This window comes from Myotis yumanensis, unplaced genomic scaffold (genome assembly GCF_028538775.1).
Source record: "Myotis yumanensis isolate MYYU_CA2020_CCGP unplaced genomic scaffold, mMyoYum1.0.hap1 SCAF_13, whole genome shotgun sequence".
NCBI classification, from domain to species: Eukaryota; Metazoa; Chordata; class Mammalia; order Chiroptera; family Vespertilionidae; genus Myotis; species Myotis yumanensis.
Genome location: NW_027223764.1, coordinates 40593520 through 40618719, shown reverse-complemented (window position 1 = coordinate 40618719; position 25200 = coordinate 40593520). Strand labels below are relative to the sequence as shown.

The 25200-nt window shown below is 40.9% G+C and overlaps 1 protein-coding gene across 1 annotated transcript; it reads right to left on the bottom strand.

Annotated features, from left to right (window-relative positions):
* Nucleotides 1-834: 834 nt before the first annotated feature.
* Nucleotides 835-24289, bottom strand: DDX21 (DExD-box helicase 21). The gene is made up of 15 exons (XM_070432885.1): nt 24123-24289; nt 21653-22195; nt 20136-20211; nt 19293-19471; nt 16796-16913; nt 15965-16150; nt 14595-14740; nt 13769-13918; nt 12806-12967; nt 10439-10558; nt 9334-9407; nt 7306-7465; nt 6174-6308; nt 3757-3801; nt 835-2677 (listed from the first exon to the last, which is right to left on the bottom strand). The coding sequence occupies exons 1-15, from the start codon at nt 24207-24209 to the stop codon at nt 2411-2413; spliced, it is 2448 nt and encodes an 815-aa protein (XP_070288986.1). The 5' UTR covers nt 24210-24289; the 3' UTR covers nt 835-2410.
* Between the last annotated feature and the right edge of the window lie 911 nt (nt 24290-25200).

Below are 25200 nucleotides of genomic sequence, written 5' to 3'. Positions count from 1 at the left end.
TTTTATAGTAAAAACATTTTATGTACAATTGTAAAGAAACCACTGCATAGATAACACCAATGTAAAAATGGGCTGGCTTTTAAAAGTTCATTGAGTTCATAAATTGGAAAATATTTTCTCTGTAGAAAATAGTAAAAGTGGTAACATTCCCCAGGCTAGCGCAAAAGCCCATTTCAACCGACAGTAGCTGAATTATACATTTATAAATATAGTTTGAATTCTAGGATCCAGAAGAGACTTTAGTTTCATTTACTGAAACAGCCATAGCCATGCTTTCCTTAAAATTAAGTTGTGTAAAGTGAAATATCCAATAATTTCCCCCTTATTCTTGAGTTAGGTCTGATTATTTTTCTTTAGGCTAATCCACACCAAGGTTTTAATAAAGGACAAGTACTATGTCCTTTTAATCTGCTTGATAAAGTACCCATTTCTATCTAAACTATGAAATGTTTTATTTCTTATTAATTACAATCCACAAGGCACGTGAGTTCTATCACCAAACACCTTCCCCTAAATTCCTGTGGCTTGACAGGTAGCCACAAGGAACAGGAGGAAAAGTGGTAACACTGACAAGTGGATCAAGAAATAAAAGCCAAGAGAATTTCTGAGAACTGAGAAACATCCGGTCAGGATTCAAAGAGGGAACTGAAGCCCAAATAGAAAAAGGACATAGCCTGGAGAGTCAGGGGTGAGTTGGCTATCTGAGCCCCTTATTGCAAAGTGATCAAGTAAAAGGCAGTTAGATACAAAGACACTACTAAGTGAGAAAAACCAGGTCTTAGAAAGAGTTCAGTTATTCAAAATAATTAAATGAAAACAAGATAGGCCATGTAGTTTAACTTCTCCCATCATAGTTTATTCCCTGAGATTCCCAGTACAGATTTTCTAGGAATTAAGGCGAGAACACAATGCCATTCTTAAGCTCCTGGACCATGCAGAAGGTTTCTCAGAGAAGTAATATTTGAGAACTCAGTTAACTATCTGGCCAGAGGCTATGTCAAGTTCTCCAATTCCCTCAAAGCAACAACTTAAAATAATCACATAGCTTGTCTTTAAAACCTCCCAATGGAGTAGCAGTTTAATAAAGATTCCTATACTGTGGCTATAGGAATAGGCTTTTTTGAGAAACTAAACCAGATCATTCTACCTAAAAATTCCAGTTTGCCCATTAGACATTAACCGCCAGAAACATTAATGACCCATTAAGGTTCTACCAATTAAAGATACTTTATCTTCACTTACTCTTCTCTTTACTCTTAACAGATATTTCTTTCTTGCATATGAAGAGTATTTTCAGTTGCTTTGTTTTGTTTTGATTTTTCAGCAATGCAAATCTCTGCCCCCTATTCCCTTAACTCCTTCTTGGTAAATAGGAAGTGTAATACGTTGTCATCAAGCCCCATATATCCAACCTCCTTACTTATGAGCCATCTCATACATTTAGAATTCCTTAGAGACACTTGCTCTCTATTAAAAACATTTTGTTATATATAGAGATATATAGATGTATAAAATCTATGAAGAATTCACTGAAGCACAAATCACTCTATATTGAGAAGCTAAAAATGTATGAAAGTGCACAAAATGATGGCTAATCTACATACTGTCTCCTATCATATGTATCAATATCCTCCAAATCTATAGCATAGGCTGGCATAAACACTATTACATCCAAGCTCAGTTTGAAATCTTGCTTCAAAACATCGCTGTGTTAATTCTCAGAAGACGTGTTATAGGATCACAGGAGGAATCATTAGGAAGTGGCTGAAGAATGCCAATTACAGAAGAAAGCGCTTCTCAGAGACCGTTGCATTCTGCATAGGTACTTAGGGAAGAACACTATTCAGAGATACTTTAAAGCAGCGGTTCTCAACCTGTGGGTCGCGACCCCTTTGGGGGTCAAACGATCCTTTCACAGGGGTCGCCTAAGACCATCAGAAAACACATATATAATTACATATTGTTTTTGTGATTAATCACTATGCTTTAATTATGTTCAATTTGTAACAATGAAATTGGGGGTCACCACAACATGAGGAACTGTATTAAAGGGTCCCGGCATTAGGAAGGTTGAGAACCACTGCTTTAAAGTATAAAGACTGGTCAACTTAAAAGTATAGGCAGATACATCCTTGACTTTATCTTATATAAAAAATGCATTAGAATAAAAATGCAATGAATTCATATACCTTTTCAAAAGGAAAACCTGATACAGAAGTAGCAATAAAGTTATAAATGACAATCAGATGAAGTGATTTACATGAAGCTTATCTCTCTGGAAGAGATGGGCCAGGGCAAGTGGTCAGGAAGGAAACACAATGTGCTTTTAACTTTGCATGGGAAAAAGAAGTTCAGTTCCATGTTGCCAAACAGAGTTCTGTTTTGCCATATAAATCGTCTACTTCAATTACTAACCAAACGCTTTACTGAAACTCCGTTTCTGGCCTTTGTTCTGGAATCTGTTATTTCTGTTGCCACCGCCTGATCGCTGTCCCCTGAAGTTTCTATTTCCGTCCTGCTGTCCCCTGAAGTTTCTGCTTCCGTCCCGCTGTCCCCTAAAGCCTCGATTGCCTTCCCGCTGTCCCCTGAAGCTTCGGAATCCTTCCCGCGGTCCTTCTAGCTCCGGTTGCTCCGTGGCCACAGAGAGTTGCCAGCGCCGGGAATCATGCCATTTTTCCTGTTGAGAGATGCTTTTGTTTTTTCCTCTTTTATTTTTACTGAATTTGGTTTAAAAAGACACGAGAAAGACATTTTTGCCCTTTCTCAAAGAGAAAAACTAGACTGATAACCTAAGTGCGTAAAAGGTCTCTGGTCAAAAATACTAACCTTCATGGCCCAAAAGCCAGAGTCACTGAAGGGTGGAAAAATAACTTTCACTATAAAAAGTACCCTTGCCCTGACTGGTTTGGCTCAGTGGATAGAGCGTCGGCCTGCGGACTGAAGGGTCCCGGGTTCGATTCCAGCCAAGGGCATGTACCTTGGTTGCGGGCACATCCCCAGTAGGGGGCGTGCAGGAGGCAGCTGATCGATGTTTCTCTCTCATGGATGTTTCTAACTCTCTATCCCTCTCCCTTCCTCTCTGTAAAAAATCAATAAAAAATATTTATAAATAACTAAATAAAAATAAAAAATAAAAAGTACCCTTATAGCCTGGCCAGCAAGGCTCAGTGGCTGAGCAGCAACCAAAGACCCGGGAGGTAGTGGTTCGATGCCCCGTCAAGGCACATGCCCAGGTTGCGGGCTGATCCCCAGGAGGCAGCTAATCAATGATTCTCTCTCATCATTGATGTCTCTATCTTTCTCCCTCTCTCCTTTCTCTCTGAAATCAATAAAAATATATTTTTAAAAAAGAGAGAGAAGTAGCCTCATATTATAGCATCATCACAGTATCATTTATTCAATTCAATTACTATAGGTATCCAAAGCTCTCAGGCAGTAAAACATAAATATACCTTGTACAAACATGTTTCTCACAGCAGGAGTGAATAAAAAAAGATATAGCAATTAAAAAAGTTTATGTAAACCTCATGTAACATATATAGGGGAGTCTGGATATACTCTGTAGGAAAAAAAAACAAGCAGGCTGACCAAGAAAATATATCAGAATAAAATGTTAGGAGAGAAAAATCCTAAAATTCTTAATTGCCCTTTAGTGAAGGGCCTAGAGCTATTGTTTCCTTTCTATTATTCTGTATTTTCAATAACAAGCATTCTACAATTTAGATATGTTAACTTCAAAATCAAGAAAAAGAATACCTGTATTCCTGTGACTGCTTCAGTACGGACATCAAAGCAAACACCCTAGAAATCAAAACAAAAGCAGTTAATCCAGCCTTTGACCCGAATTATAAAATGCACATTAAGTAATACACCGAATGACCAGGTATTGTTTTTTTTTAAAAGAAGGTATTTTAAAAAAAGGAATATCACATTTCGCATTAAGATATTTAAAAATTGTATAACCAGCAAATACTGTTTATAAATGGCCTCTTTTTTGCCATCAATAATGTTCTGAAATGCTTCTTGTGTCCTTTATTTTTATTATCTCTTTATAGCTTTTCATATTTCTTCTTTGTTATTTACTAAGATAATAATGGACAGGAGAACTCTGGAAAGGATAAATATTATGTACCTAAGCAAGCTATTTTAAATGCTTGAAAAAAAATTAAATGCATAGATAGTTTGGAGTGTGCTACACTTTTTTCTTTTAAGTGTCCACAGAAATGAAGCCATGGAAAGTAATAAATTTGTCATTATCGAGTCAAAAAAAAGTATTAATTTAAGGTAAACTTTAGACCAAGACCAACACACTGTACCTCCCAAAGCACAACAGCAAAAAGCTAAGGATATATATATATATCACTCAAAAACTATTTAGAACTGAGTAGAGGTCATTCTTGGCTATCGCACTGTGCTCATCCTCAAGTAACTATTAGCTACATTTATGGCTGAGGAAACAGAAGACTGGATAGGCTAACTGACTGGCCTAGGGCCCCACAGCTGGTAAGTAAAGTAGGTTTGAAAACTCTGGTCAGTATGGCTCCAAAACTTATGGTCTAAAACACTGCCTTTCATCAGAAAGAGTGTCAACTATTCAAGATGGCCGAACTAAAGCAGAAAAATAAATGACCTATGGTTAATCTAGTTTTTTATAATTCAGCCTCCTATGAAGTTTTCTAAAAAATTAAATTCAGGACACTTTATTTGATAATAAGCAGACATTATCTCCAATTAAGTCCTGTTTCTTGGTACCCATTTTTTATACTATATTCAAACTACCCCTGCAACTGACACAGGCACCCCTCCCCACTGGCTGGTTGTGATTGCAACATTTTATGAGGAACAGCCCTTCTACCCAACAATTTACCCAGGTATAATCACAGGTAGCATCAGGTACTGATAGATTTTGCCATTTGTGGGAATGTTCATTTACATGTTTACTAAGTATTCAATGACAGGCTCTCACTGGGTATAGACAGAACTAGAAAACAGTCTTTGCCCTTGAGTAGATTATACTGTTCTTGAGGCTCTCAGCCAGCAAGCACAGCAAGTAAAATTTACCTGAATAAAGGTATGCCCTAAGAACTTTGCAGGACAGATAGAGATGCCCCCAACTCTGCTTATGGCCAGGGAAAGCTTCACAGGGAGACTTAGAGCTAAGCGAAGTCACAAAGGACACCATGAAGAAAGAAAAATATTATAAATAGTGGGTTCAGCATGCATGTAGGATGAGAAAAAACAAGGCGTGCTTGGCATTGCTGGAGTAGAGGAGGGTGCTGGTGGTGAGGAGGCAGAGATGAAGGTGGTAAGGGGGGCGGGAGCCAGCTCATAGAGGATCTTATCCTCCATGGGAAAGTTGAGACTTCATCCCACACATTATGTGGAGTTAGAGATAATGAATGTGGTCGGACATGAAATGAGTTGAAAATAAACCTCATTTGGTTCACCAGGCCAAGTATAGTCATGTACCCCTGGAAACCTGAGATCTTTAGGGGGTTCCACAGTCAAAATTATTTTCCTAAGAATACTGAAATGTTATCTGCCCTTTTCACTCTCATCCTTTCCCAAGGGTACAGTGGAGTTTCCCAGACCCCACATGACATGTGATGATATTGCTCTGAGGACTAACTGAACATGATATTCTTGTTTTAGAGTCCCAGTTTTAACTTAATATGGAAAATAGCACTAGATATAACCCATATGAACAAAAGCTTTTCGGTGTCCCCAACATTTATTAAGAATGTAAAGGGGTCATGAGACCAAAATGTTTGAGAATTGCTGTGCTGATCTATGTCATTAACTGAGAGCAGGACTCAGAAGAAAGAACACCATTTTTGGAAGGCAAGATTTTAAATTTTGAATGTGAATTAAAGAATTTATATTTGTTTTAAGTTGCTTAATAATAAACTCCATCTTAGTGGAGATGTCAGGGAAGCAGCTGGATCTTCAAGTGCAGCACTGGAGGCAGGCGGTTCAGGATAGATACACAGATGGGGTAGCTGTCCGTGCCTAAGTGGAGCTGAGGGTTATGGATGGCACTGCCCAGAGAAAACTAGAGAGTCAACATATGCAGCCTCCCCGAGAACAGGGAGAAACCCCCACACAGTGCTCTATTGCCGCGCAAAGCCACTGAACCAAAGCAAGGTCACAACAGAGCTCCCAGCCTTCCTTACCTCCTTTCCCTTGAGAAAGACCATTCCCTTCACTTTGGAATCAATATCCTCACCCAGTTGCTCTTTAAGTTCTTTCCAAGCATAACTAATGTTTGGCATTTCAATTGAGCACTTCAAGATCATGGTCACAAAGCCCTATGGAGGAAAGGGGAACAAAATTAAAGTCTTAAAAGCAAACCTAACTGATAAATACCTGCCCTCATGTTTCTAAAATATTTCTGGAAAAGTTCTCCCTAAAAGGATATGCTGCCTTCCACCCCCCACCAACCATACAAATGAGTACAAGTAAAACTGAGGAACCCTGAATAAGATTGGTGGATTGTGCCGAAGTCAATAACCCCATTGTGGCATTATAGTTTTGCAAACTGTTGACACTGGGAGAAACTGTACAAAGTGTACAGGGATCTCACTATATTATCTCTTACAACAACCTGTGAACATATAGGTACCTCAAAATTTAAAAAAAGAAACCGAAAAGCATACACCTTCTAAAGTTTCTAGGTATGCTGGACAAATGTATTATGTACATTTATGTATGTGTGTATTTTAGGAATTTAAAGTTTTGAGATATAATTCACATAACCACAAAATTCACCATGTTAAAGTGTACCATTCAGGGGTTTTTAGTAAGTTCACAAAATTTGCAAACATCAACCTATCTAAAACCCCAGAACATTTCATCACCCTAAAAAGAATCCCTATGTCCATTAGCAGTCACAGCCATTTCCTCCCTTTTCAGGGACACTGGCAACCACTAATCTGCTTTATGTCTCGATGGATTTGTTTATATACATCTGCCTTCAAGCAAAAGTTAAAACATCTAGGGTCGTCAACAACATTGTAATAACTATGTATGATGCCAGATGGGTACTTGAATTACTAGGGGGAACACTCTGTGAAGTATGTGACTAACTGCTATGCTGTACATCTGAAACTAATACAAAATAAATTGAATGTTAACTGTAATTGAAAAATAAAATAAATAAAAAGTTGAAACAACTGGGAAGTTTACACTGGATCTTAGCCAAAAGGCCAAGAAGCAATGAAACAATTGGGAAGTTTAAAGGGAACACTTTCAAATCCTGCTCAAACTCCCAATCATAAAGCATCAGGTATTTGACAGGGACCTTACCGCCTCTGAGTTGATCAAGGAGCGCTGGTCTACAGATGTGGCACCTGAAATATGGGCCAGAGCTGCCGCCAGGGCTTCCACGGCTCCCTTCTCCTCTATCAGTTTCTCGGCTGACTGCTTAAAGTGACTAATAGCAGTGGGAGGAACAGAATCCAAAAACCTATAGTGTGATTGAGAATATATTCGTTAGAAGGATAGAAGTGGACAGACTTCATTTTCTTAATGTATCTTTGTTGTCAAAAGTATTACAAATGTCTCCCTTTTTTCCCCATTGACACCCTCCACCCTGTACCTGCCTGAGAGATTTCATTTTCAAGACATCTCAAGTAACTTCCTTTATATATATATATATATATATATATATAAAACCTATCTAAAATTCCATAATATTTCATCACCCTAAAAAGAATCCCTATGCCCATTAGCAAATATATATAACTGATTTTAGAGAGAGGGATAGAAATAGAAACATCGATGAGAGAACATCAATCGGCTGCCTTCTGCAAGCCTCGTACTGGGGATCGAGCCTGCAACTCATGCATGTGCTCTGACCAGGAATCAAACTGTGACCCCCCTGGTTCACGGGCCAACGCTCAACCACTGTGCAACACCAGCTGGGCTAAATTAGTAACTTTCTAACGAGGTCTAACACATCATTTTGATGCAAAGCATGTAATCATCACATTTCTGTGGTAATAAATTCATTCCTTTGATTTTATCTAGTTCTAACCACAAAAACGTCTTATCCTAAGAAAATAGTAAGATATTAAGATGTTCATCACAGTGTTATAAAAAAAAAAACTTAACATGCCGAAACCGGTTTGGCTCAGTGGATGGAGCGTCGGCCTGCGGACTGAAGGGTCCCGGGTTCGGTTCCGGCTAAGGGCATGTACCTGGCTTGCGGGCACATCCCCAGTGGGAGATGTGCAGGAGGCAGCTGATGGATGTTTCTCTCTCATCGATGTTTCTGGCTCTCTATCTCTCTCTCCCTTCCTCTCTGTAAAAAATCAATAAAATATATTTTAAAAAAAACAACTTAATTTTAAAATGTGCATCAATAAAGCATGTGTTACTTTTAGAATCAGGAAATACTTCAACTATTTCCATTCTGAAATAAAAGAGAAAAAAAAGACTCTCAAATCAAGTTAAAAATGATACATGCCTTTATGAGACTATACATTTATCTTGGTGATAATAAATGTCACATCTCAAATTTGAAAGAGATCATCCACAGGACGAATAGGCTATGTGAGGCAGCCTCTTCTGGCAGGCCTGTCCCACTCAAAACCATCTCTCATACCCCAACATCACCATCTTGGTCTCTTTTCTCCTTCCTGACATCTCACCCCAAATTTCCTTAACTGGTGTCATAAGAAACCCTGTTTGCAGAATGTTTAAAGAAAGACATGCTAAAAATACGTTTGAAAAATGCTGAGTTAAATTCTTTTCATTTGCAGAACTTTCCCCAGCTATTCATGTGCTAATATCTAGTATTTCTTTTTATCATGAACTCCTCTTGTTTATTTTTTTTTTTAATTGATTTCAGGGAGAGGAAGAGAGAGAGAGAGAGAGAGAGAGAGAGAGAGAGAAAGAGAGAGAGAGAGAGAGAGAGAGAGAGAAAGAAACATCGATCAGCTGCCTCCTGCTCAAGCCCTGACCAGAAATTGAACCCACCACACCTCTTGGTATAGATGACAATCCACCAACTGAACCACATTGGCCACAGCTTATGTTTTTTATTGATTTTAGAGTGAGAGGAAGAGAGAAACATCAATCAGTTGCCTCCTGTATGCACCCTGACCAGTGATTGAACCTGTGACCTTTCAGTATACGGGATGATACTCTAACCAACTGACCCACACCAGCCAGGGCCTCCTATTTTTAAAAAAGCATGTCTCGCGCCCTGGCGGGTGTGGCTCCGTTGGCTGAGCATTGTCCCGTGCACTGAGAGGTTGCTGGTTCAATTCCCGGTCAGGTCACACGCCTGGGTTTCGGGCTCAATCCCCAGAGCAGTGGCAGGGAACATACCTGATGGCATCTTTGCTGGAAGCTTTTATTATCTCTGTTGCAGAAGGAACACCTATTCGTTTAAATTTAATTCCCTACAAGAAAATGAACTATAGTTTAATACACAATATGGCCATTAACTGTTTCCTTTGAGATTGGTAATCCTCTAATCTTTTTTTTCCTCTTATCTTTTATATTTATCAAACATATTACATATTTATAAGAAAAACTTTTTGAGAATGGTTTTATATTTACAAAGAGTTCCTATATATCATGCACCAAGTTTTCTTACTGTTATTACTGTGGTACATTTATCCCAACTAAGAAACCCAACTGCTGCTTTACTATTAACTCCAGAGTTCATTAGAATTTCACTAGTTTTTCTATTCATATTATTTCCCTGTTCCAATATCCAATCCAGGAAACCACATTATATCAAATCGTCATGTCTTCTTAGTCTCCTCTGATCTGTGGCAGTTTATGTTTCCTTGTTGTTCATGACCTGGACAGTTTTAAGGATTACTGACCAGGTATTTGCAGACTGTCCCTCAATTCAGCTATCTGATATTTTTCACATGCTTAGACGGGGGTCATGCGTTTTTGGGAAAGAAGACCAGAGGTGAAAGCTGCCTCATCACATTGGATCAGGGGTACATGCGTATCTGTCAACCATGATCAACTGCCAGGCAGCGTTTGCCTGCTTTCGGTACTGTAATTGCCCCCTGCCCCACCACCCCTACCATTTTCTTTGTAAGCGAGTCACTAAGAGCAGTCCACCCTGGAGGAGGAAGTACCAATTTCCGTACAGAAGCATTCCTACAACCCCCTAATCTAGCCTTAAATATTTCTGATGTGTTCTCATTGTCTGAAAGCGGCCTTTTTAACATAAAACACCCATTATAATTATTAAATATGAAAACAAAACCACTGCTTTCAAATGCCAAGTTATTTCAAAACGGGCCTTCTATTGTAGGACAATGTATAAAATATGTATCTAACAAACTCTGAGTCATGGCCACACACTGGAAATACAACTAATTTCAAGTTAATAAAAACTGGGTAAAGAAACCAAAGGCCGACTTTACAACTCCACATTTGTTGAATAAGGCTAAGAAAATAGTCTTACCGCTTTTTGCTCCACTTGCGCTAACTGATATTCTTCCTTGTGCTGATAAAAGCAGATGCAAATCCCAGTCCTTCCAGCTCTACCTGTCCGCCCAGAACGATGAATGTAGGATTCCACATCCTATTGAAGTAAAATACATGAGTGACACAACAAAAAAGAGACAAGGACCTGAGGGGTCTACACAGAGGCAAGAGTGGAGGTAAATATGCCGGGGTTATGAGGGAAGAGGTTCCTTAGCATTTCAATTCATATTAAAGTATTATCAAAATTCGCTAACAAACAAAACAGAAACAGACTCTTAGATACAAAGAACAGACTGACAGCTGTCACAGGGGAGGGTGGAGGGGGACTGGGTGAAAAGGGTGAAGGGATTAAGAAAAAAAAAAGACAAAACCTCATAGACAATAGTACCAGAGGGAAAGGGGGGAGGGGGAGAAGGGGAAAAGGGGATAATTGGTGACGGAAGGAGGCTTGACTTGGGTGGTAAACATACAATATACAGAGGATGTATTATAGAACTGTACCCCTGAAACCTATGAAATTTTACTAACTAATGTCATCCCAATAAAGCCAATTTAAAAAAAAAAGTTAAAGCCCTGGTCAGGTAGCTCCATTGGTTAAGCAGAACCCCAAACATGCCAAAGTTGTAGGTGCAATCCCTAGTCAGGGAACATACAAGAAGCAACCAATAGCCCGGCCTGTGTGGCTGTTACTGAAATTCGAACCATGAATCAAGAAGTTGCTGGTTCAATTCTGTTGGGGCACATGCCTGGGTTATGGGCTGGATCCCCTGTAGAAAGCATGCAGGAGGCAGCTAATCAATGTTTCTCTCTCTAAAGATTAAAAAACATATATGTGTGTATGTGTACCAATTTCCTTACAGAAGCACTCCTATAACCCCCTAATCTATCCTGTGTGTATGTGTATGTATGTATATATATACACGCATTCATGAAGCATTCTGAGAAAATATATATTAAAAAAGGAAGCAACCAATGAACATGAATAGGTAGAACAGCCAGTCGATGTTTCTCTCTCCCCCTTCCTCTCTCCATCTAAAATCAATTTTTAAAATATGAAAGTACTGTGACAATTTTTCAAAACCTCTAGAATGGTCCTTGTCCCATGGAAAAGTCTGCACAAAGCACCATGTAAACAGTGCTGTCCAACAGAACTATATGTAATTTCAATCTGTAATTTTCTAATAACCACACTAAAAAGTAAAAATTAAAAGGTTAAATTAATTTTAATATTATTTTAACCCGATATACCCAAAAGTTTTATCACTTCAATATGCTACCTATTTAAAACAAGTTATCAAAATGAGATATTTTGCATTCTTTTCTCATGTCTTCAAAATCCAGTGCATATTAATAAAACGTTTAAAATAAGAAACATTCCAACTTGTGTTTCACACTTATAGCACATGTCAGACTAAGTGCATTTCAAGTGTATTCCACAACCCCACTGGCTGTGGCTATCATATTGGACAGCACAGGTCTGCAGGCTCATTTAAACAATATCTATGCCACACACTTACAGGACTTCCTTCATAAGAATTGATCACTAGTGCCCTAGCCGGCTTGGCTCAATGGATAGAGCATCAGCCTGCGAGGACTGAAGGGTCCCAGGTTCAATTCCAGCCAAGGGCACATGCCTGGGTTACGGGCTCGATCCCCAGTAGGGGACATGCAGGAGGCAGCCAATCAATGATTCTCTCTCATCATTGATGTTTCTATCATCTTCTCCCTTCCTCTCTGAAATCAATAAAGAAATATTAAAAAAAAAAAAAGAATTGATCACTTGTTATCACAGTAATCAGGTATTTTTTCCATCCTTTAATCCTGAGGGATTTGCCAGTTTGAGGGGAGGTGAAGTGATATGATAGTAACAGGCTCCTTCAGACCGTCTTTTATTAATTTCAAGTACTGTCCACACCACGTAAATTGTGCTTCAGTGTCCTCCCTTATAGGTTCTAATCTCCCAAAAAAAAACCCAGTATTTTAACCATGGAAACTGCTAACTACAAGCTTCTTCTCCCTTCTCTATCTTCTAGCTCATGAATTTATCCATCCTACCGCCACCCCATCTAAATCCTACCCATGTTCAAAAGTCCAGTTCAAAATTGCACCACCTCCACGTAGCCTTCCAGGGCTGACCCTCTAACCAGAAATTATGTTCCCTACCTCTGGCCAGTGATCACACTTGCACTCAGCTGTCAGTTCTCAGGGGAGAGCCTCACAATAAATTTTAAAATCACCCCTAGCATTCAAGACACAGCTATTATTAATCAAATGAAAGTAAACGATACAACTTCCATTTTTAGTGCCCAAAAGAAACAACAAAACAAAAATATAAAACACTTACCTTTGGTGGAGAACATTGTATAACCAGATCAACCTCAGGGATGTCTAATCCACGTGCAGCAACGTTGGTTGCAACCATAACTCCAAAATCACCATTTCTAAAACCTTTCAGGGTGATTTCCCTTTGCTTCTGTGGGATGTCTCCGTGTAATGACTGGGCATCCTGCCAAAGAAATAAGCTAGCATAAGAATCCAGATCCAACAATACGGGTACTTCTTACATCACCAATGAGGCCTGTCAAAGAGATTCATATTTTGGTGCTACTTATACTGAAAATAATGCAAAGTGGAAAGAAAACATGTGCCTTACATGGACAAGCTTCAAAACTATTTCCAATCTTTGGTCATTAAATCAAATTCACCCACCTATATTTAAAAGGTACAGAACACCAGATAAGAGTGATCAAATCTATTAGCTGGTGTTAACTTTGGGTTTAAGCCACTTTTTCCTCATCTCTGAGATGAGACTGACAGGTTAGGTGAGCTCTAACATGCATACTTTATTAATTAAAAGATGATTTGTCTGCCCAGTCAGCATGGCTCAGTGGTTGAGCATCAACCTATGAACCAGGAGGTCATGGTTAGATTCCTGGTCAGGGCATATGCCCAGGTTTTGGCCTCAATCCCCAGTATGGGTTGTGCAGGAGGCAGCCAATCCATGATTCTCTCTCATCATTGATGTTTCTATCTCTCTCTCCCTTTCCCTTCCTCTCTGAAATCAATCCTATGTAATAAAGAGCTAATATGCTAACTAGACCGAACAGCCGAACGACCGTCCGGATGACCTTCTGGACAACCATCTGGACGACCTTCCAGATGAAGCCGGGGCTGTGAGGACCAGTCAAGGCAGCCAGGACAGCAAGGGCCGAGCCTCTTGCACGAATTTCATGCACCGGGTCTCTAGTAAAAATATGAAAAATAAAAGATGCTTCCTCCCTAAAGGAAAGGGAGAGGAAGGACCAACCTGCTTCATGGACGTATTCTGAGACAACTCCTGGGCTTCTTTCTTGGTTTCACAGAAGATGATAGTACGCCCGTGAAATCCACTGTACACTCGGATCACATCCCCAATAACTGCTGCTCTTTGAGTCCAGTGGCACTTGATAGCCAGATGCTTAAAAGAGAGGGGAAAAGGTCAATTTCATAAACATACCTGGAACCTGAAATCACCTGTTCACCACTAAGGTACTAGAAGCAGTAGTTAAGCCCGCCTAGAGCAGACTATACCACTGTTTAGAGAAAAAACAAAACCATGAAAGCAGAGGGCTCCTTCCATTTCTCCAAAGAGCATCTGACTTCTTTACTTTCTGACGTAAACCATGAAAATGTAGGAAAAGAAATACCATTTAGATTCATACAGGAAACCAAATAACAAGAAAAACGTTTCTATGTTTTGTTCTTTCATCCACTTAAAAATGCAATCAGTAGTCAGTTACATGTCTACTCCTTGGGTGAAATGAATTCAGGTAGGTACCTGACTCTAAGATGAAAACAGCTTCAACACAAAGCACTAGATCTCTCCTCTGCCCTCTAGTGTTTAAAGCCTAGGGGTAATTTCTGTTTAGGTCATTCAGACAGATTTAGGTCCCCAAAAAATTATGAAATCAAACTACCAGAAAATGAACTTAGAAAACACAGACACCATATATGTCTTTACTTGGCTTTTCACATGGATTTGTGTTTATCTAGGAAAAGACTTTGTATTTGCCAATCTTAAAACTATCAAAATCAGACAGGAAAAAATGATATACAATTTATTACTAATTCCAGCAACTAAATGAATCATTTACCTCCACAGTTATTGCTGCTTTCTGAGTCCTTTTACCAATCAGGTCCACCTGTTCATATGTAGGCTTCATGTATTTCTTAGCAACATTATATACCCAATGAGGGCAAGTTGCAGAAAAAAGCAGTGTCTGGGGATTGTCTTCTGAATCTTTGAGGGTAAAAAAGTTAGTATGAATAACCCAAACAAGCCTACATAGTATTCCACCTAACCCAGTTCTTCTAGGTTCCATTAACACTCTACAGCAACCACTAGGCCAAGCCAGGCATTAAGACACAAAAATGAAAGACACAGGTTACCAACAGGCAAATAAATACTGCCTAAATAATTTATGTAAAGCATCCTTAAAATAGCCCTAGCTGGTTTGACTCAGTGGACAGAGTGTCGGCCTGTGGACTGAAAGGTCCCAGGTTTGATTCCGGTCAAGGGCACATGCCCGGATTGTGGGCTCAATCCCCAGTAGGGGGTGTGCAGGAGAGAGCCAATCAATGATTCTCTCTCATCATTTATGTTTCTATCTCTCTCTCCCTCTCCATTCCTCTCTGAAATCAGTAAAAATATATTTTTAAAAAAAGAATCCATGAAATAGCAAGAGCACTTGAAACTTATTTTCTTTCTGACCATTGGCCTTTATGAACCACAAGGAAAATCTGTCCATTATAACAAATCCTACCAAGTGAAAAACACCCTGGGGTGGGATGTGGGGGCGGACTAGGTCAACTGGGGGGGAGGGGACACAGACACGTATGTAATACTTTCAACAATAAGGATTTTAAAAGAAAAACAACACAAGACACCAATTCATTGCACTTTCATATATTTCAAATGGCAGTGTAAGCTCATAGAACCCTTTTTGAGAGCAATTTGACAATGACTATTGAGGAGCATGAACATTCATACCATTCAACTCAGTAATTTCACTTCTGGAAATCTATCCTAAAAAACTAATTCCAAACACTGTGGTGTGAAAGGAAGCTATCTGCACACAAAAATGTTTGTAAGCAGAATTTATATTATCTAAAAATTAAAACACATAGATGGAATTAAATCATGGCACAACCACTTCACGGACTACTATGCCCAATTTGTGTATGCACAGTAGGGTTACATTAATGCACACACACACACACACTTACATACAATAGCACAAAGTCAGGAAGAAATGTACCGAAAGTCAAGTACACCAAACTGGTAGATAGGAAATTCTCCTTACTTTCTCAAATTTCCCCCATTTCTGATAAATCATGAATTATGTTTAATTCAAGTTTTCCTGAATAAAGTAAGTCACTTCCCAATTTCCTAAAGCTTCATTTAACTCTTAGAAAACTATTAATCACCACTCTTCTTATCCTTTATCAATTCCTCGGAGTTTACCTTTCTTGTATGCCACACTTAAAATCTCTTCCACTTGGTCAGCAAACCCCATATCCAGCATCTGGTCCACTTCATCCAGGACAACATGCTTAAGCTTGGTGAGCTCTAGCTTGCCATTCTGCAGGTGGTCTTTGATTCGACCTGGTGTCCCAACCAGGATGTCAATCCCATTCCGCATACGTTCAACTATAGAGAACATAACGATAAGATATGCTTGGTTTTTAAGTCCTTTTATTAGGCTGGGGTACCAATCACAAATATGTTTACTCTAAAATTTTTACCAACTACAAGGTAATATGCTAAGGATTGAAGATAAAGATACTAAGACATGCCCTAGCCGTTTGCTCAGTGGTTAGGCATCGGCCCTTAGACTGAAGGGTGGTGGGTTCCATTCAGTCAGGGTACATGCCCAGGTTGCGGGCTCCATCCCCTGTGGGGGTGTGTGCAAGAGGCAGTCAATCGATGATGTTTCTCTCTCATCCATGTTTCTATCTCTCTATCCCTCTCCCTTCCTCTCTCTCTCTCTAAAGAAAAAAAAAACTATTATAAAAAAGGGGGAGGGGGGAGTAACCTTCAATTCCGAGTTTCTAGTTCCAAGGGCCCAACTGGACTCTGTCCTTTACAGCCTTTAGATAAACATAGGTAACACAAAAGTCCTAAGGAGGATACACAGGATTTGACACATCATTAGGCAGGACCAACTTTAAACAATAATAACAAAGAAAACCACCAGATGATTAGACCAGGTAAAGCCGGATGTCAAGGCTGGATCTAACCGGGGCATCCAACAGTGAATGGCATTTTCCTTTCCTCACTTTTGAATTTACTTACTTTGACCTCCATAGGGAGTTCCACCATAAAAACAAGCCACTGACAACTTTTTTGTGATGTCGCTGAAGTCTCTGCTTACTTGATTTGCCAATTCCCTTGTGGGTGTAAGAACCAGTACCTGAAAAGAAAAAACTAAATTTAATTCGTAAGTATTTTCAAAACATGTGCTTTGTAATGTGCTGTGTGTGTGGAAGGATAATATGGTTTCCAACAAGCCTACTCAGAAGAAACAGCTGTGATCTCCCCAATCAGAAGAAAAGTAGTTGCTCCAGGAGGGCTGCACGGAGCAGGCTGAGCAACTGGGGCGATGTTCATGGAGCTGCTGGTACTTAAAGAACAGCACGCCAGGAAAGGAACAACACCGCTAATAACATTAGCTAATATTTGTGCTTTTACTGTGCCTCAGGCTCTACTAAATGCTTAATATGCAATATTCTCATTCAATTCTCACAAGGTATACACCTATAATATTTACAATGATACACAAGAGATTTCTAAAACCAAAGGCTAAGAGGAGGCTGAGCCTGGATTTAAGAGTCAGGCTCCAGCCCTAGCTGGTTTAGTTCAGTGGATAGAGCGTCGGCCTGCGGACCAAAGGGTCCCAGGTTTGACTCTGGTCAAGGGCATGTACCGTGGTTGCAGGCTCCTCCTCGGCCTGGGCCCTTGTCAGGGCTCGTGCAGGAGGCAACCACTCGATGTGCTTCTCTCACATCAATGTTTCTATCTTTCCCCTCTATCTTCCACTCTCCCTAACACAGCGGTTCTCAACCTGTGGATCGCGACCCCTTTGGCGGTCAAACGACCCTTTCACAGGGGTCGCCTAAGACCATCCTGCGTATCAGCTATTAACATTATGATTCATAACAGTAGCAACATTACAGTTATGAAGTAGCAATGAAAATAATTTTATGGTTGGGTCACAACATGAGGAACTGTATTTAAAGGGCCAGAAGGTTGAGAATCACTGCAAAATCAATGAAAAAATATCCTCGGGCAAGTATTAACAAAAAAATAAGAAATAAATAAAAGAGCCTGGCTCCAAAACCTGTGACCTGAACCTAAGGCAGGACCAACATGATGAGGGACTTTGAACCCTGGAGCAGTCTTTGATCCAGCAGGACACACAACATGAAACCACTACAGATCCTCCAGTAAGGTAACAACCTGACACAAATAGGATTTAAGAGCAACAACCCAATACATTCATCCAACAGATATTACTGAATATCCACGATGTGCCAGATGGTATTCTAGGAGCCAGAATAATTCATTTACTGCTGTATTTGTTAACAGCAGTAAACAAATAAATTAATGAGACGGAAGCATGGTCACAAAAGGCCAGTAAACAAGTGAGGTGGGGCCAGAAGCTCAGGGACAAGAACCTCCAGCCAATGTGACAACACAGGCATTTTTGTGAAGTAGGGAGGTTGGCCTCTTCACCTCTCTGCGTGTCTCTCCTTCCACTCATGCATCGCTACTAAAAACGGGATTCGCCAAAACCGGTTTGGCTCAGTGGATGGAGCGTCGGCCTGCGGACTGAGGGGTCCCAGGTTCGATTCCGGTCAAGGGCATGTACCAGGGTTGCGGGCACATCCCCCGTGGGAGATGTGCAGGAGGCGGCTGGTCGATGTTTCTCTCTCATCGATGTTTCTATCTAACTATCTCTCTCCCTTCCTCTCTGTAAAAAATCAATAAAATATATTAAAAAAAAAAAAACGGGTTTCTCGCCCTGGCCAGGTAGGTCAGTTGCTTAGAGCATCATCCTGATATGCCCAGGTTGTGGGTTCAATCCCAGTCAGGGCACAGATAAGAATCAAACAATGAATGCATAAATAAGTGGAACAACAAATCGATGTTTCTGTCTATATATACATAGCTCTCCCTAAAATCAATCAATAAATAAAAATGCCTGTGTCTTTAAAAATAAATAAATAAATAAATGCGTTTTCCACTTCAAGTAAAAATGATAGACACTTGACCAAACCCGTGAGCCCTAGGGACAATCTAATAGTTTGAAAGAAACATTGTGAACATTAATAAATAATACAGTGGTCACAGCCATGGGATGGATTACAATATTTAAATATATAGGATTTGTGGCCAACACTATAAAAATTTTTTTAAATTGGTTTGAGAGAGAGGAAGGGAGAAAGGGGGGAGGGAGAGAGGGAGAGTTGGGGAAGGAGACAGAGAAGGGGGGGGCGGGGTGCTGCTTCACTTATATATGCCTTCATTGGTTGCTTCTTGTATGTGACCTGACCAGAGAGCTAACCTGCAACCTTGGCGTACTGGGATGATGCTCCAATCAACTGAGCTGCCTGCCCAGGGCTGTGGCCAACACTTTAAAAGAATTATCCAGGTTTACCTGCAGATAGATATACAGTAAATACCCAAAAAAGGCTTTAAGGAGAACCCTATACAAAACAGTAGGGTTGTAAACAATGCCCAAGAGATGTTTGCTGTGCGAATTTGGAGCCCCTGGTAGGGTCTGAATTACCTGAGGGGCACGGCCTCTCTTCCGGTCATGCAGTTCCGCCAGCAGCTTCTCAATCAAAGGGATGGCAAAGGAGAAAGTCTTCCCAGTTCCTGTCCGCGCCTGTGCAATTAAGTCTTTTCCACTATACACGTGGTGAAATGTCTTTGCTTGTATAGGAAACAGGAAGGTCACCCCACGGGCTGTAAGCAGATTAACCGTATTATCTGACATTGCAGCTCTTCAAATATCAGCCATACGGGAGGAGGAATTCTACCTTCTCAACATCTACAAATTCAGGTTCAGATATATTCTAGTGGTGAAGAAGCTATTTGACTGAAAAATATCAATATACTTTAAAGCACCGAATTACAGTAAATATTTATTATTTTAAGAGTTTAAGTTGCTTGTCATGAAATGTCATCCACAGGTCAGTATAAGGTGAGAATCAGATGCTTTGCAGTCCAAGTCCAGACTGTGCAACACCTGGTTCAGAAAACACCCAGCTGAGCATCTGTGACCACCTGGCTCATTCACAGGCACACCACTAAGATGAATTCTAAGCCAGGCTGGTATCATTAACCTAGTGATACCTCAAGAAGTGGGAGAGGATAAAAAAAGGAAAATATTAACATGGTATCACTGTTTAATTGCAGCGGCATTACCAGTCATTACACTTCTGAATAAATGTTAACCACCTGTTTAAGAGTCAACAAAGGCCATCACTAGTGTAGTCCTATGTTGTATATATAGATCTTCTTCATTATATGGCTGCACGTAAGAACACATCCTAGTTCCTCTCAACAAATACGGTGGAGTGCTTCCAAATAGTATGTTCTAATTTATACAATATTCTAAGAAAATTACCTTTGAGAAGTTTAATAGTTTCTTCAGATATGGGGAAATTAGAGAAAGCGCCTTCTTTTTGTTCCACAGATATTTCCTATCAAGTAAAGGGCCACAGAAAGAAATCAGTAACTTTACCCATGCAGGTTAATACAGAGAAGCCTTCTGAGAAAGAAACCAAAGAACCTATTCTAACATACCTTTCCCAATCAACCCAAAAGACACCAAAACCTTATGGGTAAATGAAGGTCTAAAAAGGAAATAATCGCCCTAACCGGTTTGGCTCAGTGGATAGAGCGTCAGCCTGCGGACTGAAGGGTCCCAGGTTCGATTCCGGTCAAGGGCATGTACCTTGGTTGCGGGCACATCCCCAGTAGGGGGTGTGCAGGAGGCAGCTGATCGATGTTTCTGACTCTCTATCTCTCTCCCTTTCTCTCTGTAAAAAAATCAATAAAATATATTTTAAAAATAAAAAATATAAAAAGGAAATAATCGTAAAACCCTAGAAGAAAAATCTGTAGCAAATATATACCATACGTATACTATGTATGGCTAGTGAAGGCAGGATCAGTCTCAACTAAGGACTATTCCATAGCCATTCCAATCAACTATGCGGTTGCACAGGTCTTAGCCCTTTTCCACAGCAACATCTCTCACATCCACAGAAAATAAGGACCAAACAGTGGCACTGATAGTAAAAATCTGAATGCCCAACAAATTGGGCAAATAAAATGCCCAATAATTATGTGAATTTCTAAAAATTTAAGTGATGGATTATGTAACCATTAAGAATATTTAATATTTTTACTTAATAAATAATTAAAATAAATTAAATATTTAACAAGTGGGGGAAATGCTTATATAAAAGTGGAAAAGTCTGGATACAATACTGCATACAGTACAATCCTTATCTGATTAAAAAGATAATTCCATATATAAAGTACAGCAAGGAAATACCAAAATCAACAGGTTACTTCTGTACCTGAAAAGTGCTTAATATTCACTGAATTACTGAATGCAGAAATTCTAAGGAAACTTTTAAAAATAAATTTCTATATTTCCTAAATTCTCTAGATCACATATTATTTTTAATAATCAAAAAAAAAAATTCTTAAATGTTGATCATGACCTACAAACACAAAATTGTTTATTAAATTAGGACTTTCCTGAGATTCTGAAAGCTGTCAGAATTAGCTTCCAAGCAGATTTATTTAATCATCCTGTTCAACTCAAGTTAGTTAACAGCCTAAACAGAGACTTACAATCCTACTTAATCTTGGTTTAGTGAAACCCCTAAGAGAAGGAGGGCCTATTCACATGACTACATCCCTCCTGTTGATTTCTGACTTACAAATAAGCTGCCGGCATCTGAAGAGATTTTCCCCAAAATTAAACAGATCTGCTTACTTGCAAGGAGGCATTCTGACTCTAGGCTCAACAGACCCCATGAAGTTCTAACAAATCAAATTTCCTCCCATTGTTAAGTATGTAGTGATTACCTACTTATTTATCTGAAATCATACATATCTCAACCTTACCTGCTCCAACTCACTGTTACTTTCTTCACTGGCAGCTTCATTGGAGTTAGAGTCAAGTCCAGAAGGAGAGAATCCATTCTTTAGTTTGGGGCTTTTCTCCCCAATTTCTCCATTCATTTCCTTTTCTTTCTTTATCTTCTTGGGTTTAGGAGCGTCCACTTCTTCTTCAGGAGGCTCCTCACTTTTTTTTACTTTTTTGGTTTTAGAGGAAACTTTCTTTTCCACAGACTCCTTTGTTTTTTTTACACTTTTGATTTTAGGAGAAATCACATCATCTTGAGATGTCTCCTCGTTCTTTTTTGCCTTTTTGGATTTAACTTCATCTTGAGATGGCTCCTCGTTCTTTTTTGCCTTTTTGGGTTTAACTTCATCTTGAGATGGCTCCTCGTTCTTTTTTGCCTTTTTGGATTTAGGAGAATTCATGTCGACCTCAGAAGGCTCTGCTTTCTTTTTAACTTTTCTAGCTTTGGGGGAAATGGCTTCTTCCTTTTCTTCTGCTGCCTCTTCAGTCTTATTAGATTTTGGCTTCTCTTTTTTACTTTTCTAAAAAAAAATAAAAATCAATAAAGAAAATGCAAACACTGCACAAAGCATCTGATACATCAATTCAGGATTACTTCTAGATTATACAATTATGAAGAACACAATTTGAGGGCATTTTTCAACATTTGTACTTCTACCTTGAAGTAAGGCAAAAATCAAACTATGGTTCCTAGTACTATTAGCTATATGAAGATGTCTATAGCAATAACGGCATTAGCTTGGAAGAGAATGCCTCTTAGTAACTACTCAATTTATGTTAGTCCAAAAGTTGTAAAATCAAATTTTCACGAAGTATTTCGGGTGGCTCATGGGATGCTCCCATGGGCTCTAAACTAAATACACTATAGCAAGTGACCAAGTAAAGCAGTTTAATTCTGGTAAAAGTAATAAGGCCATATAGTGCATGGATGGAATATAGAGTCTTCTTTCCTAGAATGCATGTACAGGTAAAACAAGGATTCTTAACATCTGCCTTGCCTACCTCACAAGTGCAAATGAATTTACAGACACTTCACGAACCAAAAAGCTATAAAAACTCACAATCTATCACCCCATGTGTAAAAAAAGATGAACCTAATTTAAAGATGTGGGGGTGAAGCACAAGTTACAAGGGGCTGGAATGAGTGAAGCCTCAAAACCAAATCAGACTATGGCTCCTACCTGAAACGTCTGACCATCTCCAACGCTTCCCATTACTGAAACCTTCATTACCCAATATTACCGGCTGCTATTGGAGCCTGTTAAAACCTCTCCGACACAGCCCCAGCAATCCCTTAAGTACAAAGCTGAAATCTGCCTCCCTAGAACGAACTTCAGGTGTGGCCTCGGCTCTCAAATCTTGGATGAGGGTAATCCCTCCAACATGACCGTCCCTCAGACATCAGGAAAACAGCCTGTTCCCCGCCCCCTCTCCACGACTTCAGAGCTTTCATCCCTTGGTTCCACCAAATCAGCGTGGATTTCCCATCCCCGTGGTCTCCTTCGGAATATAACGGAGTTCGGTCGTGTCCCTCCTAATCTGAGATTCCACAACTGAACACGGTCACGGAGGCAGGGAAAGTACAGCAGTGAGTGTCCTCCCCACCTGGGAAGGCACGGCTGTGCCCCCTCGGCTTCCTACAAGGCCAGAATACTGCTGTTGTAAAAGCGCCCCATCTGGAAACAGCAAGAAAAGACCTAAGTCGTATACAAGTTCTGAGACAAGCTTTGTTTCCACTGACCTCATCTCAGAACAGACCCGGTCACAATTCAATCACCATCTAAATAACATCAAGGCAGGCCCCTGTCAAGGCAACAGGAGAACTGCACCCTGCCGGCCATTCTCAAAAATACGGTGCACAGTTAGCACCACAACAGGGCTTCGCATTCCAGCGGGCGATCTGGTCGCTAACATTAAGAGGAACTGATCTGCAGGACTACAGTGCCGAAGGGCTGCTCACCGGAAACGATGCCTCCCCGAGTTACTAGGGCCTAGTGAAAGCGTCTCCGCTGACGCCGCCCACGTGCGCAGGTGGGTGAAATCCTCGCTCGTCTAAAGCCTCCGTCCCCACCTTGACTTGACTTACAGTTCCCTCCGCGCACACACCGGCCGGGAGTCAGGTCTGAGCTTGAGCCAAAACCTGGGGGCCTAACCGCCCAACTCAGTGCCCCGAGTGCGGGGCACCCAGGTTCCGGGACCACGTGGGACACCTGGCGCTCCCCGCAGTCCCGACCTGTCCCGGCCTCGGCCAGGACTCCCGCCGCGCGCCCACCGCCCACGGGAAACGCTACTCCCAGGCGCCCCTTGGCCGACACCCACGCGGGTCTCCCGACAAGCCGGGTCCGCGCCGCGCTCCCAGCGCTCCCAGCGCTCCCAGCCGGCGCACCCTCCCCTCCCGCACCCCGGCCACGCGTCCTGCCGAGCCCGTCCCTCCGCCCTCGATGGCACCTTCTCATTTTGTTTCCGCGGTGTCTCCACTTTTCCCATGGCCGCGTCTGATTCCAAGTCTGCGTCACTAAGGAGTTTCCCCGGCATCGTTCAGCACGAGCGGTGCAGGCCTGCCGAGCTCGTCCACCGCGTGGAGAGGAAGAGACAGCCTTACCCGATTGGTCCACCCAGCTTCCGTCACTTCCTGTAGCAAAGCGTTTCCCCCGGAAGGAGAAAGCCCCAGGGAGGCGGGCCCCCACGTGCTGGTTCCAAGCACCGGCTGCTCAGCGCCTGGGCGTGGTGAATTGATTGCTGGCGGCTGGTACCTACAGGAGGTACCTACTGTAGGCTAGAACTGGAAGGAGCACAAAGGTTGGCTTTGCCATTATTTTTAATATATATATTTTAAATATATTTTTATTGATTTCAGAGAGGAAGGGAGAGGGGAGACATTGAAACATCAATGATGAGAGAGAATCATTGATCGGCTGCCTCCAGCACAAACCCTACTGGGGGTTCAAGTCCACAACCCGGGCATGTGCCCTTGACTGGAATCGAACCCAGGACCCTTAAGTCCGCAGGCCGACGCTCTATCCACTGAGCCAAACCAGCTTTAATATATTTTTTTAAATATATTTTTATTGATTTCAGAGAGGAAGGGAGAGGGAAAGAGAGAAACATCAATGATGAGAATCATTGATCAGCTGCCTCCTGCTGCTCCACACTGGGGATTGAGCCCACAACCCAGGCATGTGCCCTTGATCGGAAATGAATCTGGGAACCCTTCAGTCTGCAGGCCCATGCTCTATCCACTGAGCTAAACCAGCTAGGGCTTTTAAAGTATTTTTATTGATTTCAGAGCGGAAGGGAGAGGGAAAGAAACATCAATGATGAGAGAGAATCATTGATCAGCTGCCTCCTGCACGCCCCCTACTGGGGATCGAGTCTGCAACCTGGGCATGTGCCCCAGACCTGAATCTAACCCGGGACCTTCCAGTCCACAGGCTGACCCTCTACCCCCTGAGCCAACCGGCCAGGGCTCTTCACAGCTTTAGATTGCTTGAGTTTGCAAAATCCTTTCATGATCAGCTTAGCAAGA

What these genes read in the sequence shown, in the direction of transcription:
- DDX21 (XM_070432885.1), bottom strand. Translation starts at nt 24,209, where the DNA reads ATGCCGGGGAAACTCCTTAGTGACGCAGACTTGGAATCAGACGCGGCC. An exon ending in AGAGAGGCCGTGCCCCTCAG is followed by an intron (nt 16,914 to 19,292) that starts GTAATTCAGACC and finishes TTTTCTTTTCAG; the next exon opens with GTACTGGTTCTTACACCCAC. An exon ending in AGAATACGTCCATGAAGCAG is followed by an intron (nt 12,968 to 13,768) that starts GTTGGTCCTTCC and finishes TTTCTTTGGCAG; the next exon opens with GATGCCCAGTCATTACACGG.